This window comes from Limulus polyphemus, unplaced genomic scaffold (assembly GCF_000517525.1).
Source record: "Limulus polyphemus unplaced genomic scaffold, Limulus_polyphemus-2.1.2 Scaffold997, whole genome shotgun sequence".
Taxonomy (NCBI): Eukaryota; Metazoa; Arthropoda; class Merostomata; order Xiphosura; family Limulidae; genus Limulus; species Limulus polyphemus.
This window is the reverse complement of record NW_013666607.1, coordinates 308,894-322,109: the sequence shown is the minus strand read 5'-3', so window position 1 is coordinate 322,109 and position 13,216 is coordinate 308,894. Positions and strand designations below refer to the sequence as shown.

Here is a 13,216-nt window from a genome sequence, read left to right as displayed (position 1 = left end):
GTTAATATATGGAATGATAAGGCTTGAAGGTAAAAGTTTATTAAGCCTTAAAACACTTTTCTCTAACCTTCTAACGAAGTTAGCTGGTTTTTTTCCCATGATTCACCTCATTAACTGCTTTTTCTGCAGAGTTAAAGCCTATTTACGTTTACAAAATAGATATGTTTTTTGTTTTATGTCATCGAATTCCTGCTGTGAAGTTATGACTTTTCTTTGTAATACGTACTATCTTCTCGCAAAAAAGAAAGTTACTAAAATCTTATTAGAATTGTTTGTATTGTTGGACCGGTTTTTCTGGATTTTTCGGTAAAAAGAAGCATGCAAAATCCAGTCCACTTAATGATTGCAAATGTGTCTTTTATATCTTCGACTATAAGTTCTACAATTTGGCTTAACTAAACTCATTGGTAGACCTAAATTAAAAGTTGCTAATACAATAATTTCACTTATTTACCAACTTCTCTCGTACGTAAGGAAATTTTTGGTATCTCTGGAACTTCGTTGCAAATGCAAACTCAAAATTTACTAAACACGAAGAACTGACTAACTGTTTGACAGTGAGAGAGATAAACTGACTAACCAAACTCACAAACACAATAATTAAATAATCTTTAGCTTTTTATTAGTTTAACTTGTTTCATAAACTTATAAGTAGGTTCCAGTCATTAAACCATGCCTGTCACGTGACATTAAAACCCTTCACTGGCGAAACAATAATACAAACTCCTAAATTAAAAAATATAGTACACAACCCCCCCCCCCTCCCCACACCTGCATGGAATGTGTGAAATCCCTTCATTAATCCCATTAGGGCAAAGAAAACATTTGTACATTAAACTGAAACTTCCATAGTTAACAATAAAGCTACGCTTCACAATTATCAACATTAATATTCATAAATACAATCTTTAACTAAATATGTGAAACAAAGTACAAACAAAATTTTGATTTAAAAACAAAACAAAATCTTTTTGATCATATTCTATCCTTAAACTGTCAGTCATCCAGTCTTCTTGGGAGATTTTCTTTTCCATGACTTAAAGTGAAAGTATAGGATGATCTCTGATTCTTTATTTTCATCTGCCATTTTGTCACCGAGGAACAATTTTCATGTAGCTGGTCCAGGGAATTCTCTAGTTACTTCATCCACAATGACACTTTGGATGTTGTCCCCAGCTCTCAACAGGAACCTTGAGTTCTTCAGTAGTTCTTGTTTTTGTTTAAAGTTAACCGGTTGGTTGTTCTTTCACCAATGAATTTCCAAAGATGATCATGGGGATGACCTGTGGTTTGAGCCACCTCTTTTCAGATTATATGAACCATATAATTGATTATTTACATAGGATTCTTCACATCTAATTAACTTTGTAGATAGTCCTCTCTTGCTTGTGGATTGTACATTCATATTATGTCACCATGATGAAATCCAGTCTTATCAGCATTTACACCTTAGCGTCTCACCACCAGCTAAGTTAACTCTTTCTTGTGTAAAGTCTTGTATGGCGTGGTGATGTTCCTTAGTCTCATTGCTTACTGTGTGCTAGTCTATTAGATATACACGACTGTTTCGTTTAAATTTAATACTAGTTTTATGATCTATATAGTTATAAAGCACGAGTGTTAAATTTAGTATCTTTAGAAGCGATAATTTATCGCAGGTTAACTTACGTAACTGTTTGTTATTACTACTTGTTGTGTAGTTCAATTTTTGTAAATTGACATCACGTTACTCGAATTTTATGAATTTTTCTCGTTGCTTTAAATGAGTATTGTTACATCATAACGACTTGTAGTTTGTAGAAAGTTTTAGGCCTCCATCAGACAACATATATATATATAGACGACCAAGTTGGTGAAAGTGAAAGTAAGACAAAGTTAGTGGAAGATGTAGTCAAACAGATCTAGACTGTGTTTGTAAGATTAGCCATAAAGAGTGTATAGTGGCAACTTTTAGAGTGCAAAAACTGCATATTGTATAGTAATAACAGAGTAGAGAAGAATAATTTGTCTTGTCAACTGTGTTCTAAAGCAACTGAACCAGTCTGTGTGGCCTTTTGACGAAAATAGACGATTATTTAAAGCTCTTGATACAAATGTGGTGATTAACTGTGTAATGAACATTTGTATATATGTTTGACTTGTTTTGAATATATTATTTAAAAACAAATGGATCGTGTGCTGTCCGTTTATTTTGAAATTTATCGCCAACAAGTCACAGACACGTACTGTAAAGAATCCAACCCACACACACACATAAGTAAAAACCTGATAGCGTCTTTGTTGAGCGATGGTCTTCAGAGTGTGGGTACAGGAGGTCCCCTGGCATTTTTCGTGTTCTTCCAAACATGAGTAGGAGTGGAAAGATCCTGATCCCACATTGTCTGATATTTATTTAAAAAACTGATTTACTGATTTAAAAGCATATCATTGTATTTCTCCATCATGTGCCCAGTACATAATTTTTTGGGAAGTGATGGGAGAAGCTGTATTGAACCATTATTTGCTATGAGGATCATTCTGCATCATTTCAAGTCCACTGGATAATTGGTATATACTCATATTTTGCCCGAGTATCTTTGAGTGTTGAACCACATCCATGGTTGTCACATCGTGGATTTTGCTCTGTTTCACCCTAATGTTGGCTGTCTTATTATCATGTGTTTCCCTCTTTTCACAGTGTTTACGTTCTTCAGTAGTAGAAGGACTTAGAGCTAATGTACAGGCATTTTCATGGATCCACCCAGGGCAATGTTGAGATTGTACTCCTAAAGTATCTGAAAACCATCCTGCTCTGACCATCTAGATTTTGGAAATTTATCAGCCACTTCAATGCTGCACGATCTGCCCAGAATTTCAACTTTTGTCAAGGCTTGAACATCACTTATTAATTATTTTTGAGATGTACAATAACTCTTTTGTGCAGAAATATTTTCCTTGCTAAAGTAAGTGATACACATATTATTTCCCATGTTGTACTTGTGATAACACTACTCCCACTGCAAAATCACTTCAAATGTATGTATTATGACTAAATCTTCAAAATTCTGGAAGCTAATGCAGGAGAAATAATTAATTTTTCGTTAATTCGTTGAATGTTTTTTACAATCACCAGTGGTTTGTTTTTTCTATAAGTTTGTGTAGAGGATGAGCTCTACCAGTAAATGATTTTATTAAACATTGACAGTGGAAACACAATCCAAGAAATCCTCTTATTTCACTTGGTCAATTCTGGACAGACCCGGTCTTTGTTGGGTCTGTAACCACACTCTCTCCCAGGAAACTCATCTGTTGGTGAAAAAATCGCACTTCTTGGGATTCATCTTAAGGTTCTCTTTCCTTAACTGGCCCAGTATTTTTCCTAGTCCATAAAAACAAACATAATTGAAGGTATTCTACAGTGTAATTATGTGATTTAATTAGATGAGTACAACACACCAGGGTAGTTCAGAGAGAGAGAAAACATTCCATGAGTCGTTCATGTAATCGATGTATTGTAACTCAAATAGTAACACAACAAATCGCCACATTTAATTTCCTACGACAAACCTGTTTCTTCTAGACTTATTCGTCGGTTCATACTTGTCAACATACACTTTTCACACCTGAGGTTCAAAACCATTTTGACCCAAATAAAGCATCCAAAATAGAGCCGATCCTTGGCAGTTGGTAGTTATCCATCTCTGTGACTTTACTGACCTTTTAGTAACACACAAAACACCATGTGGATCCATTGTTCTTCTTCACAGTACAATTGGTGGTTCCCAAGAACTAGTACTCAGTCCAATTACTCATTCTTCTTTCTTTGCATCTATTTCTTTGAGTGCTTCAGCTTCTTTGCATTGGGAAGTCATCTAGCCAACTGGCATACTGCCACTGCATCTCTATTATCGGTGTTATGAGACATGTTATTTGTCCAGCCTATGTCATGAAACCCACTGGAGAAGGTACTTTAGTATTCTATAGAATCTATGAGCAATTCATTTAATCTTTGTGTAGATTGATTATAAGATTTTTGCAGTTGTGGTCATACAGTTCCTGTAAATAACGTAGTAAGATTCCCTTTTGTGAAGCTCTGACATCAGACATCTTGTTTTTAGGTGACTACATATGATGTTCGTTAATATGGAAGTAATACTTGTAACAACTTCTTCTCTTGCTATATTCTGTCCCGAATTGACCCGTATTTCGTGGTTTGTTGTGTTCGTGGCTCTAATGACTACATCGATATTCTTCATATCACAAGAGTTCTTCCAGCCCATAATCTCTCAAGACAGTCAAGTGTTTGGCTCTATCACAATCCAAGTAACTGGATCTAAAGTTCATTCTAGTAATTCCTAGTACTAGAATTTCACATCTTGGTTGTATAGTAACTGCTCTTTTTGTTGTCAATGGAAGTAGAACCCCTGATGTTGTGATTGTCATGTAGTGTACAGGGCTTTCGTATTTAGAAACTATGAAACTGTTTGAAATGAGTATAACCTCATATCCATGTTTTCACATGAAGTCTTCTCCCAATACCCACTCTTCGTTGATTTGAATTATCCAAACATCATGTTGTATGGAGAAGGTTCCCATAGTGAGGATAATTTTCAACAGTTTTTTTTTGTTGTTATTGTTGTTGCTAAACTATATTCCTACGTGCTGTTTGTATCAATCCATCCTCTTGCTTCATCTCTTGAAGCCAGTTCCCACCTTTAATTACCATATCAGGTAGCTATAGAACACCCAGTGTCAATCAACATGTTGCAAGGTTTCTCATCAATGATATATTAACTTGTGGAACTCCTTATCTCAGTTAGAGCAGATGCAGTATTCTCAGCTGAATTTCTTCCCCTAAGTCCAGCTACGTCCTTTTTTATCGATATCTTTGTTCTTCATTGGTTCTCGAATTTTTTGTTTATTACCACTTCTTGATGCATCATAGTTTCGACTGTGATGTCCATGTTTTAAACAGGTTGAACACTTTCTTTCTTTCTATATCTGATTAGCTCATTATTATTCCTTGAATATGTTTGGACTATGGAACATCTTGGTTTATTATAACCCGCTGATTTGTCACAGTATCGGCTGTAATATCTCTGTTTTACACACTTATAATAGTTTTTCTTTCATTCTATGTGAACAATTTTTATTTTTTACAGGCTTTTATGTACAGCTCTTGGCACTATTTACGTTTAAGGCGTAGTTAAAACACCTACTGTCTTGTGGTTTATTTCCTCCATTCTGTTTCTTTGTTTGGAAGTAAGCTAAACAATGGACTATCTGTGCTCTGCCCACCACGGGTATCGAAACCTGCCACTGGGGGGAGGGGGGGGGCTTCATTCTGAGTAACCAGTTGTCTAATTGAGTTGTTCTAGACTACCATCACAGGGAGTCGACATGTTCAAACTATTTGATAATATCATCTTGTAATCCCTGAATGGTACTTTTAGATGTTTATCTTCAATTTTAATTGAATTAAATTTCATCGCTAATTTGACAGTTTCCTTCAAAGACATACACCTACTATGATTTAGCCTTATTCGCATATTATCCTCATCCATATGACATCTTTGAATTGGTCGCATGCCAATGAATCCATCAGGTGGAGCAAGTTTAGCCAAGGTTTCGTCTTTCCTCTTACTCTGCTCCTAAACTTTCCTTTTTAGAAACTTTCTTCTGATGTGAAGCTCCACACAATTTGATAAAGTAGCCACCAATACTTCAGAGTTGTCCTGGCTCACTGTTAGAAGGTTGTTTAATGTCGTTACAGTTGGTACTTTTCAATAAGCAGCAAGATGAATAGCCTGCTATTCTTTATTCCATCTATTCATTTTGGAAATTTATTCAACTGTGCCTGATACGTCTTCCGTCACAGTCTTTTGATTTTTCAATTGAGCAATATTGTTGAGCTGGCTTGCTATTCTCTATAACATGATGAGATAGTGGTGTAACTGAAGTAGCTCAGGAAGTTGCTACAGTCATAGATATGAAAACAGCAGTCGTAACAGGTGTAGATCAGATAGATTTTCTCATTCAATATTGCATAGTGGTCTTTGATGCATTGAGAGGTGCGACTGTTTCGAACCTTGATTTTCCAATTCAATTTATAAATCCTTCATCCTGGCATTGATGTTTTATTTACCTCGTTGATTTCCTTTTTATAATCCTTATATATTTTTTCTAATGTTTTATCAAGCTCCATTTGTACAGTTTATATCAAAATTATTTTAATTTGCAATCCTTCAACAAATATTCTATCTTGATTTTGTAATTCCTTTTAAATTTCTGTCTTTTTCTTAGTCATCTTTAAATTTTCTCTCTCTCATTTTTGATAATCTTTTCACTGTTCCATCACTTCCAGCACATTTTCTCAGTTTGAACACATGAAGTCATCTTGAATTTTGGCCTCAAATGTTTTTACAAAAACAGTTCCACTTTTGACATCAGTGTTATTACTGTTTTCATCGTTCTTTTCGATTGTTCGGTAAATAGAAGAAGGCAAAATCCAGTTCACTTAATAGTAACGAAATCGATTTATTTCTTTGACTATTAATTCTACAAGTTGGCTTAACTAACGCTAAAGACATGTCTAAGTTCACATCAGACTCTAATACAACAATTTCACTTACTAACTTCTCTTGTGATTAAATGGTAGATTACATTTAATTATCATAAATACAAGGTAATGCATGTGGGACACAACAATTTGAATTGCAAGTATAATTTTTGATGGGAATAACCTTAAAAGTTTTATGGAAGAGAAATATCTTGGTTTTCTGGTTCATCAATCTTCTAATATCACCAAGCAATGTTCTGTTGCTAATGACAAGGAAAATAGGAGTTTAGGCTGTAACTACAGAAATACTGAAATTATAATGTCATTGTATACGTTATTGGTTAGGCCACATTTGGAGTACTGTGTTCAGTCTTGGTCTCCTTACTTTAGGAAGGACATTGAATTGTTGGAGAGGGTTTGTCATATGAGGAGAGATTAAAATCTTAGAAATTGTTTTCTGTTGGAAAAACAAGAGTTAGAGGGGTTCTTATTGAGATAGTGTTGATACATTATCCTTTTTTATACTTAATGGTAGGCTTAGGCGACACAAATAGAAATTTGGGCAAGGTAGGAGTTATCTTCAACTAAGCAGTTTTATTTTTCTAACAGGTGGTTTGCATGAGGAATGGGTTGCCTTCAGAATGGTAGACGCAGTTAATTTAATGAAGTTTATGAGAAGGATTGATAAATATTTGAATAATAAGAGCTGGTTTTGAGTGTCTTATTTTACTTATAGTGGAGGGGATAACCTAGATGGACCAGCTGGTCTCTTTTTGTTCTTAAATAATATTGTTGCATCATCGAGATCACGTGATTCTCACGCTCTCTACTTTCTAGAATTATCCTGTACTTTGGCGAATGTTCTAGTTCTTACTAGATATAGGGTAGTCGGGCATATAAAAGAGGGGACAATGTGACAATGTAATGTCTGTGTAGATAGTGAGTAATTGAACTGCAGTCAGAAGTATTATTGACGTTCGTTGTTATAGCGTTTGTTTAGCGCGATTGTTGAAGTGGAGTGTATCGGTAAAGTTGTATTCGGAAAGAATAAACCAGTTTTATTAAGTAAAGAATTTGTGTCGCTAAAGTTTCGTCGGAACGAAGTTACAGAAAGTTAATTAACAAACGGAGACGTAACAATATGTTATAAAACATTGGTAGGTTTCACAGTTGTTCTTCGAAATATCCTTATATTAATTCCCACAGTAAAGTTTGAAATATTTATTAAAATAAATTATAACACGTAGCATGGTGCACCTTCTATTTGAAAAGAATAATTTTTCCTCTTCTATTAAAGTAATAAACTATTGTTATAGTTTGTTTTCAAGTCTGGATTCAAAAAAGAAAGAAAAAAACATTTTTTCAAAACGATTTATGTCCAATGGCAATTATTCATATCGATAATTTCTGGCATAACTTTTTACGTTCTCTTTTGTTGAATGAAATACTTCAAACTAAGGTTTTGGTTTCGTTTTCATATTATGAATAATAATTACTGTTTTATTTATCATATAGTTTAACTTTAACTTCACGTCATAAATTCATTGTTTGGTATATTACAAGAAATGTAAAAGGAAAAGAAATTACTTAACAATTTTACTTGTTTAACTAAATCTACATTTGACCTTTATAATAACGTAGATAAGCGATATCACCATATTCCAAAATGTATTTTTCATACAAGACAACCCGAATTCTTTTTTTTTTATGAAACTTAAATCCATCATTTTTCAAAAAAATGTTCAATTGTTTCTGGTTTTTATAGTTTTGGTTTCTGAAAGTAGTCTGTGATGCTAAAAAAACGGTTAAATAAAGATTCAAGTTTTATTACGTCTGTTCATGTTGAGTGAAACCACCTTGAAAGACTGCTTATGTATATTGCTAATTGTTAGAGTTTTGAGATATCATATGGGTTATAATTAAAGATACTCTAACTATATTAAAAAATGTGACGTTCAAGAGTGGTGTAGGATTAATTCCAACTATAATTTGTGTAATGAAACGTTTATTTTGTTTTTTAGCATCGGAACACTCTCTAATTTTAAAAGAAGTTAATGTCCCATTATGGAAAAGAAATGACTGTGAGGGGGCGCTGAAGCAACACTTTGGGCCCCAATACAAACTTCCAGATACATCTATCTGCGCAGGAAGAGAAGGCCGTGATGCATGTGACGTGAGTTCTTTTGAAAATGTTTCAATGAATTATTGTACAAGGTTGAATAAGTTTTAAAAGAATTGAATAATACCACCTGATGTCTTAAAAACAATTACTGTTTGTCCAAACAGTAGTAAAAACAATGCTTTACTTTATTTTTCTCAACATGGGCAAGTTCTCTTCTAACGTCTGTACAGAGGGTCTCGTTATATAGTTATTAAGTCTCGTTTACATTGATGGTAATTCGTAATTCAACATGTAAAAATTCATGAAACTCTTGGGTATCTGCTTGTTTGTTTGTTTCCGGTAGAAATTCTTTCCAAGTATCTTCAGTGATACAAGTCCTTTCTTGATCAAACCAGTTTTAGTACACAGTAGTTCCACAATCAGTACGTTTCTCGTCACTTTAAACTTAATTTTTTTTATAATACACGCTATAAATCACAGTGATTCACAATCTCGATAACTTCGCTCTCGGCAAGTGCAAAACACACTTTACGGCTCACTAGCTCGAACTAACAGAATCATAAATTACACGGAACTCAAAGTAACTATTGCTCTCTCTTCATTCACACACACACACACATATATATATCGTCCCTGCTGGCCTTCTCTGCCAGGCTTATATACTAACGACGAGAGCATCTCGAACACACTCGGACTTCCCCCGATCGTTCGAGAAAATCGTTGGTGGGTAAAAAGGCCCACTTAAGTTGATAATAAAAGTAAATGAACAAAGGTAAAGTAGGGAGGGCATCTTAATTCATTAATTTTGAACAAAGCATTTTATTACAATTCTCTAAAGCTTTATACTGATTTAACTGTTGACTGATTTATCAGATCTACATTGTTTTCTTTCACTTTGACAGATCTACTATCAAAAAATATATATAAGAAAAAGACTCAGACTGACATTATAGTAGCTTGGAAGTCTGTGATAATATGTGCAATTATCATCAATATCTAACTGTTAAAAAATGTTAAGCTAAACAACTTCTATTGTCTCTGCGAGTGCCATTACAGGTTATCAATGTTTCTGTAACTTTACACACATACCAAAATGTATCAAGCAATGAAGTTGGGTGCTGTTTGTCTGGTTTCTTACTTTACTCTAACAATAATTTGAGGAGATGCAGAAGCTTGCAAAAATTAACTCATGAAATTGGTAGTAGCATTTCCTTAAAAGTTCCCCCAAGAAGCAAAATTAGTAGACAGTTACTCTTAAAGTACATCAAAAATTGGAGCAACTAGCAAACCACATCGTTTTTTACTCATTATATCAAGTTCTACGTAATAAAGTGGTCAATAATTCTTGTAGATACTTGTGTACAAATATTTGTATTTTTGATATCTTAAAAGTTTTCCTATAGCTTGATATGGCTTATCCTGTAATTGATTAAACAACAATTTTAAACCACTGCCTTCACCTATTGCACTAAAGATACTAAAATATTGTTTTGTTTAATTAATGTTTATGTGTGTGATATGAGAATAAACTTTGAGATAAATGAGACTTATGCCTTTAAACTTTTTTTTTTTTTTAAGGGCGATGGGGGTGGTCCATTAAGTTGCGAGAAGAAAGGACATTGGTATCAGGTTGGAATCGTCTCGTTCGGGATTGGCTGTGGCCGACCAAATACACCTGGTGTGTACACTCGAGTTGGAAGTTACAGAACCTGGATACGTGATGTTGTCCTACATTCATGAAAGCAACAGTTACATTTTAAGCTCTGTCAAAAACCTATCAATTCCACGTGTTTGACAACGTGGTGGACTAGCACATAAGCTGTTTTCTCAAAATGTAGACTCGGCTCGGAGAAACAACTAGGAACTGTTGTGTGAGCAGGATTCACATGGTGTGAACCAGTTAATGAAAACAAAAACAGTAAATGTTATGGACAATAATAAACATCAGTGATGTCAGATGAGATCTAAATATGATGTGATACTACATAGAAATACTTTCAAATTCTCATGCACCCAGTTCTTGCTACAGAATATTCCCTTTTATGTAAAACATGATTCAGTTTACTGTGAATTTACAAACCAGAGAGTTATTCATACCACTATCAACAGAATATTATTCTCATTAATATTAAGCTGATTTTCAGCTTACAGTTGTCCTTTTAAAAATATATATTTTTTTTTCTGGTATGGTTAATACATAAGATAAAGTGTTGTTTCGCAAAGCAAAATAAGATGCACAGTAACAAACAAAATGTTTTATTGAAACTAACATGAATAATATATTACAGGCTTTAATTTTTTTTATAGAAAAATCCCTGATAAGCAACAAACACATGGCTTTTTACATTCTTTCTTAAGATGAAAGATGACCCAACCCTCCTCCCCATAAAAATCTTTGCTACATTAACCAGGAATGTTTTTTTCTTTTATATGCAATATTCATAAATTAATATTTGTAGATTAAACTGTTTTTATTTACCACTATGTAAGGTGGAGAGAAAATGAAATAGCATTAAGCATGTAACAGCAATGACTGTTAGTGGAAATAAGAAAAGTCAAAAAGTTCTGCCAAAAATGACTTTGGAATCTCTTGGTTTTTACTATTACAGTTCAGTTACAAAATGAAAGAAATCAACCACAATCAAAAGCACAAATTATGTGAAACACATGGGATTTACCAATGCCCATTAGTGTACTAAAGTTATCTCAAAAAATTCATTATAATGAAAGACCAATTCTTTCTGATTTACATTCTAACATTTTCACCAGACAGATGACTTTACAGTTTTAGTAACAGTCTGGTTTCAGCACTTTTGTATTGGTCAACAGGTAAGGCTATATAGATGAACCACAATAATTTGGCTCATTATGTATAATATGAAATTACTATAATACACAACCTTTTTTTCTTTGCTGCTATAATTGCCACATATATTTTTTATACTGTTGTTCAACTGTACAAAACACACAGTCTAATGTTTTTGTGCACAGCCTATGTTCCCTGGTATTTTTGTAGAAAGATTTACTTAACACTTTCCACATTTAATAAACAAATAATGAAGTACCAATTAAAGTTTTAGTACAATAATTACATTCTTTATAAGTTACTTTCAATGATTTCATACCAAGATTATTTTTACTAATTTACCCAAAGGATCACCTAAATTCAGCTTTTAGTCTCCAAACTCCCTCTCCTGTTGGCCGTCGATAAAAATTGCAGATCTTCTGAAGTAACATTTTAAACACTGGAGCAGTGTGTGTTGGACATTTGCCTTTGAAAGCTTGAAGTACTTCTTCAGTCGTGGCCTGACCATCCACACTGGCTTGAAATGCCACAAAGTTCCTAATGTCAGTGAGCAACTCATCATATTCCGTATTACTCTTGGATGTTGACGGGGTGGAAGGATCATCTTCATTCTCACTACTTTCCTCTCCGTCTCCCTGAGAGTTGAGAACACACTTATTCCTATGTTTCATCCTTGCCAAGAGTTGACTGGAAGGTGGTGGAGTTGAACTAGGCTTTTCGACAGAACCAAAAATATTCTTTGCTTTTCCTAGAAGTTGATTCTGTGATTTTGTTAATGTTTTGTTTTTACCATCCTGGACAGTTCTTTCATCTTTTGGCAGTGCTAATGGTGGTGTTACACTTTTCTTCATGCCAAATCGTGACCTAAGTGAAAAACGGAAGGTTCTTCTGGTGAATTAAGTTTTTTTGTGTCAAAGTTGTTAAGAGAGAACTTGTATAGGATATTCAAGATACATCATTCACATATCGCTAACTATATTAACCTAACCCTGTCCTGTGCATCCCAGGTGATTCACAGAACATAATGTTAAAGTGCCTGATTACCATATGTGATACACTGCTACATTCATTTGATATGCATCTGATGCTCATGAATATGACAAAGTTGTTTTGGTTCAACGTACGAGATTAGAAAAGAGCTTCTTATAGCACCACGTGATGCTCAAAGTGCATGTGAAAGACGATAGGACAAATTTCTTTCTCTCAAGAGAAAGTGTAAACCTACTATAAATACAACAATTTTTTTTATTGATTCTTTATATTTTCATTACCCATTACACCAATTTTCTACTCATACCTACTTTGGCGAGTAGTGAAATAAGCATATCCATAAAAGACATTAAATTAAAATCCTGGATAAAAAAATGCCTAGTATCATCACAAAAGGAAACCATAAATACAACTAACAGTGTGTTAAAGTCTTGAAACAGGCAGATTCCATCACCAGCATAAAACTAGATGAAATATTTATGTTTCAACTTACATAACATAAGTACTAATGGTGTCATTAATTTAGCAAAGTTCTGTTTATTTAAGACAATTGGCACCCAGTTCCATGTTTGTTTCATCATGTACTCTCACCTTACATCCTACCAATTAACATTCAGGTCAAATTGTCACACTGTCCTGTTTTATATCTATTATAGTCTTGAGAAAAATGACAAGTTTTACAAACAGTTTAACACCATTTTTTCTAGTAGAGAAACCAATAAGTGTTAGCATTTATTTCTCTGTGTAGAACTCATTTATT

At 33.8% G+C, this 13,216-nt stretch overlaps 2 protein-coding genes across 2 annotated transcripts in view; one reads left to right on the top strand and one right to left on the bottom strand.

Moving 5' to 3' along the window:
- LOC106461611 (serine protease 44-like) overlaps nt 1-10,921 on the top strand; it is a 31,961-nt gene extending 21,040 nt beyond the window's left edge. Inside the window, exons 6-7 of the mRNA XM_013921451.2 lie at nt 8,499-8,711; nt 10,239-10,921. Coding sequence (XP_013776905.1) covers nt 8,499-8,711; nt 10,239-10,400 — 375 coding nt within the window. The 3' untranslated portion in view covers nt 10,401-10,921. The remainder of the gene's footprint in view (nt 1-8,498; nt 8,712-10,238) is intronic.
- Nucleotides 10,833-13,216, bottom strand: part of LOC106461610 (DNA excision repair protein ERCC-6-like) — a 37,982-nt gene continuing 35,598 nt past the window's right edge. The window contains 1 exon segment of the mRNA XM_013921450.2: nt 10,833-12,330. Within this exon segment, the coding sequence (XP_013776904.1) occupies nt 11,817-12,330 (514 nt within the window). The 3' untranslated portion in view covers nt 10,833-11,816.